At 34.9% G+C, this 6000-nt stretch overlaps 1 protein-coding gene across 3 annotated transcripts in view; it reads right to left on the bottom strand.

Annotated features, from left to right (window-relative positions):
• LOC135101658 (calcium-dependent secretion activator-like) overlaps window positions 1-6000 on the bottom strand; it is a 503368-nt gene that overhangs the window by 293974 nt on the left and 203394 nt on the right. For all 3 annotated transcript variants that reach the window (XM_064005957.1, XM_064005958.1, XM_064005959.1), the window contains one exon: window positions 1741-1910. In XM_064005957.1, coding sequence (XP_063862027.1) covers window positions 1741-1910 — 170 coding nt within the window. The remainder of the gene's footprint in view (window positions 1-1740; window positions 1911-6000) is intronic.

The following is a 6000-nucleotide window of genomic DNA, read 5'->3' as shown; positions in this document are numbered from 1 at the left end:
TAGCATTAATGGTAGTAGTAATAGAAATAGTAGTAGTAGCAGCAGCAGCAGCAGCAGCAGTGATGGTAGTAGTAGTAGTAGTAGTAGTAGTAGTAGTAGTAGTAGTAGTAGTAGTAGTAGTAGTAGTAGTAGTAGTAGTATGATGCAAAGTACAGGATACTAAGACAATATCATAGTTTCAGCCAAATGGTTAACGACACAACTGGATAGAAACAGGGTATTAAAACATGGACTAGAAATTTTAAAAATATACCAAAAGGCTGCTACGTTTGCAATAAGGGAGGGGCAGCCTATCGTGGCGAAGATCCCTACAAGAAACTCTAGCACGGGGGGCAGAATTTTGGGAGCCCATCTGAAAATGAGAAGTTGGAACAAAAGCAATCTGTTGACTCCCCCCAAAAAAGATTCCCACTGGTGATCATTTTCTAGTTTTTTTTTATATATATATTTTTCCATTTCTTATAAAAGGCTCAATGTAGAAGTTTTAACTGTATATACATAGTATGATGATATTACTTACTCTAGAAAATGTCAACATGTCATGGAAATTGTCCGTGACTAATCTGCTGAAAATTCATGCTTAAGTAAATATGTTTAAATCTGTGTATTGAGTGGGTATGTGTTTTATATATATATATATATATATATATATATATATATATATATATATATATATATATATATATATATATATATATATATATATATATATATGTATATATATATATATATATATATATATATATATATATATATATATATATATATATATATATATATATATATATATATATATATATATATATATATATATATATATATATATATATATATATATATATATATAGACACACACACACACACACACACACACACACATACACACACACACAAATGTTTTCCCTCTCCGCCAAAAACAAGAATCAGTGGGAGGAGGTTGGTAGTGACAAAATTAAAAGCTACAGATGGTCTTTTCACTGCAATCTAACTAAATGGAGTTGAATTAAAATAAAAAGACACAGGCCTCTGCACACCAACCATATTTGATTAAGAGGGAATCAAGTGAAAACATGATAAATTATTTTGGTTAAAGCTATACTGTATGTTTGCATATATATATATATATATATATATATATATATATATATATATATATATATATATATATATATATATATATATATATATATATATATATACCCACAGTTGGCTCAAAGTTTAATTAAAATGCAATATGTAACAGGATAATAAAAACTGGATAATGTCAAAGCATGCATAACTTCCTGTTGGAATTCTCCCTTGCAAAAAATATTTTAGAATTCTAAAAATGGGTAAGTATATAAAAGTTTCTGAAGTTCTAAAGTAAACAGAAAAAACTGTGAGGATGAGATAAATGCATTTTACAAACCAAATAATACAAGAGTACAATAAAATATGCTTTTCAAAATAAGCAGTGTTCAAAATACTCTAAGAAAATGCTATGATGTGGTAAAAGCACATAACAAAATTAATTATACTATCAACAAAAATCATGTAAGCATAAAAAATAGACAATACAGTCTATGGTGGAGGCACACAGCTCTACATTCATGGGGAAATAGCAAAGGCAAGTGGATGTGAATATTAGCACTCATTTTCCACTAGAGGCCAAAGGCAGAATAGACATAATGCCTGAAAAAATAAAATAGAAAGAAAAAGAACAGAAAGAGGGAAAAAGAGCACAGAGGGTCAGAGACTTACCTATGATTGTACTTTCTGAGTTTTTGTAACCCATATTTGCCCTCCTGTGAACATTTTGAAACAGGAAGACTCTCTAGGTTGGCCATCAAGAGGTTTATTGAAGTCTTAAGCTCCTCCAGATAAAGGGACTCCATTTCTTTCACCACAAACTTGGGCATCAGCTTGCGATTCTGGAAAGTCATGTTTATGTTTAAGTTCTTGGATATCTCTCTCTCTCTCATATATATATATATATATATATATATATATATATATATATATATATATATATATATATATATATATATATATATATATATATATATATATATATATATATTGGAACTCGGTTACCGAACGTCTTCCTTTTCAAACAACTCAGTTTTTGAACAAAAATTTGAACTCATAATTGCTTTGGTTACGGTACCATGATTCAGTTTTTGAACAAAGTTACATGATTTTAAATACTACAAGACAGCAAAAGTGACCATTTGTTAATAATTTATAGTTTCTATAAAAATTTCCTTTGTTTTTTATATATTTGGAGGAGAGACACAGAAGGTAAGACAGTAATTCAATCTTTGAAGATGTTGAAGAACCTCAATGTAAACAAACAACTTTTGGCACTCAGGAGTAATCCCGAGCCTCCTGTGGCTATCTCTATGACCCACAATGCCATAAGTACTGCACAACTGCATTTTCCCAGTAGCTTTCCCCAGCAGCAAGATGTCTAAGTGTTATGATCACCTCAATTTTGGCAGTAAGTGAATTGCTCCTCTCTGTGTCACTCTGTAAGGCTTCCCTCACTAGATCAGTAACAAAGAGAATGCCTGCTTGGTCTAAACAATATCTTTTGATGAGTTCAGTTTCACTAAATTCTTTCAATACAGTAAAGTCTCTCTCATCCGGCATTCGAGTATCCGGCAGCTTCAAGTATCCGGCACATTTTTCCCCGAGCCTTAAAATCAATAAAAAATCAATGTGTACTCATAAAATCGATTAAAATTCCACCATCCACCAGCAGAGGAACTTGTTGTGGGAAATATTTTTGCTGCTTATTTGCCCCCTAATGTCACAAGTGTTATTCAACCCATGGATCAGGGAGTCATTCAAAATTTTAAGATGAAATATCGTAAGAGTTTCCTTCGCAAACTTGTTAATTATGAGGACGGCACAATCCCCGAGTTCCAAAATCAGTTTAATGTTAAGGATGCGATATTCATGGCTTCACTTGCTTGGCTAGACGTTAAAAGGCAAACATTGATGCGATGTTGGCGCAAATTGTACCCTTTGATGATGTGTGATGATGAGGATGATGAGGAGTTTGAAGGGTTTGTAGGTGGCGTGAAAAATTCGGTGGTCAGCGAGCTGAGGGAAATGGGGGGAAATGTGCAACTTAAAGTGACAGATGAAGCGTTACAGGAATGGGTGGATGTGGACGAAAATCAGGCCGTAACATTCACTCTCATAGACGAGGAACTTATCAACGCTGTAGTAGAAGATCATTTTAGAGAAAATTAGTGATGACAGTGATGATGATGATGATGATGATAATGAGCCTAAAGTAACTTGGGAACAGGCTGCAAAACACATAGCTGGCTTTGTCAGGTTTGCTGAGCAGTGTACATACATGTCAACCCGAGATGTTATGACCCTTCACTGCATTGAGAATGAGTTTTTGCTGCAAAGAAGAAGGAGCTGCAAACAAGGAGACATTAGAAACTATTTTAAAGTAGCTTGTAAGGGAAAAGAAGTGGAGCAAACACGTACAGAATCTGATGATGTTGATGACCCAGAGGGTGTTGAATGAGAGGTGTGGGGAGCGAAAAAGTGTCACAAACACTCGTACATTTTCATATCTTTATTGTATGCTATACATGCTGGCTAATATTGAATAAAGCAAATAAGTGTATACTTACTTTATTTTTGTAACCCATCAACTTATTTATAAGAGGAAAGTATTAAAGAGAATGTTAGTACAGTAGTATTGTGTGTTGGTGAGTGTGAGGTGGCAGCGTGGATGGCGACGCGTGGCACGGCGATCAGCTGATCTTTGTTATGGTAAGATGCGTGAGGGTAGGGTGGTGATTGTGGACATAATTTCACTTCTATTCAAATATCCGGCAACTTCTGGTATCCAGCATGTCGGCGGTCCCGTTGATGCTGGATAAGAGGGATTTTACTGTACATCCTTTCTGATTAAAAAAAAACATTCTAAGCAGAAAGAACAAATGAGGGAGGAAGATGATAAACACAAAAGGAGGTACCAGGAAGCTATTGCCACCCTTACAGATAAGAGACAAGACATGACCACCGAGGAGAACAAGATGTGGTGAGTTGTCTACAAGACTAATAAGGCCAGAGATTAGCACCAGATTACACGAAGAGATACCCAGGTGGCTATCACTGAATTAGTATACGAGGGAAGCATAGGTCACTGTTAGCAGATGACATGGACAACACGGACAGCTGGCACACCATAGGAAATGCTGCCTCCTTGTTCTGATTAGAAGATGCGATTACCAGAGTTACTTGAGAATGAACCTTATTGAAACTTGAGGGAAAATAAACTGTATGATCAAAACATGGGAAGATAAATATAGTTACTTGACAGTGAACCTTACAGAGTATAGGAAAATGAACCATATGATCAAAGAATGAGAAAATAAATATAGTTACTCGAAAATTAACCTTACTGAAAGTTACAGGAAAATGAACTGCATGACTGAAGTATTGGAAAATAAATCTTATAGCAATGGAACTCTTGTTGGGGCAAAAGGTTGCTCTAACATCATGTGTATATTATGAGGTGTAGGAGACAGGAATAGACAGAAGCAGACAGAGAAACAAGCTAGACAGAGCTGTCAGACCAGAGAGGGTCAAGATGGGCAAGCCACCTGTCACAGTACCAAGTAAGTAGAGCCAGACAGTTGTAATGCAGTCAGAATAAGATGTTGGTGTTATATATTGACAGAGAAGGATTGGGTAGGTGTAAGATGGGTTCCTCATTAAATATTAGTTGTGAGATTTGTGTAGAATCTGATTTATCATTGAGTATTAAATATGTGAAGTGATTTGAATTGGAAGTGTAATGTGAAGTGTTGAAGATATTTAATAGAATTTATTTCAAGAGAGATGAAACCATTTTTGTATTTTTTTGTTGTTGTTGGAAGTCATATATGATCATCTGAGTGTAAATATATGTAAATAATACAAGTTAAGTAAAAATTATAAAACAAAGCATTCCCTTGAACCCGCAAAAGCTAGTCTTACAGATTAGGGACACAGCAAAATTGTGCAACGTAGAAGCACAATATATATATATATATATATATATATATATATATATATATATATATATATATATATATATATATACACACACACACACACACACACACACACACATATATATATATATATATATATATATATATATATATATATATATATATATATATATATATATATATATATATATATATATATATATATATATATATATATATATATATATATACACACACACACACACACACACACACACACACACACACACACACACACATGTATATATTGTTATGACCAGATCCAGCTCCTCTCCCAGCTGCCACTCCTTTGGGTCAACTTTTCCCTAGACTACCTTTCTTGTAGCCTAGTGCAGGGCACAAACAATATGAATCCAGGCTGGTTACAAACAGCTATCAAGCCAACAGGGAACAAAGTATACACTGCCAGCTTCTTCCAATAACTGCAAAAAGACTCATCGAGTCACGTTCTAGGGAGCTCAGGCAGCGAAGACACCACAATATGAGGGTATAATACCCTGAGGACTATCTCCCATGTGACTAACCACCCACTGCCCAAAAGGATATTATATCACTATAAGCCTGAGATCAACTTGTCTTCAGTCCCTCTGATGACAGGCTCAAACTTCCTTAAAACTGGAGAGCCTGGAGAAAGAGATGGTTGAACATAGACCTCCACATGAACTAGTTCTCTGGCAAAGACAAGGGCACTAAGGACACATACAGTAACATTTAACAAACACAAGGACACTCAAAACACAGGGATTTCATTAAAAGGGGAGAGAACAGGTGCATGTTCATTTCACATTGGACACCAGGACAAACTAGAACTGCGCATGGAACCAATACTCACACACACATGAGTGGCAAGACACAGGGCAAATGATGCCCTTCCAAATAATATTTAGAGTCGCCCAGATCACAGCCTCCTGTAGGGCCAAATAACAACAAGTAGAGTGAGGCATAACACTAT

This window comes from Scylla paramamosain, chromosome 6 (genome assembly GCF_035594125.1).
Source record: "Scylla paramamosain isolate STU-SP2022 chromosome 6, ASM3559412v1, whole genome shotgun sequence".
Lineage (NCBI taxonomy): Eukaryota > Metazoa > Arthropoda > Malacostraca > Decapoda > Portunidae > Scylla > Scylla paramamosain.
The sequence above is the reverse complement of the archived record's forward strand: the minus strand, read 5'-3'. Positions and strand labels throughout refer to the sequence as shown.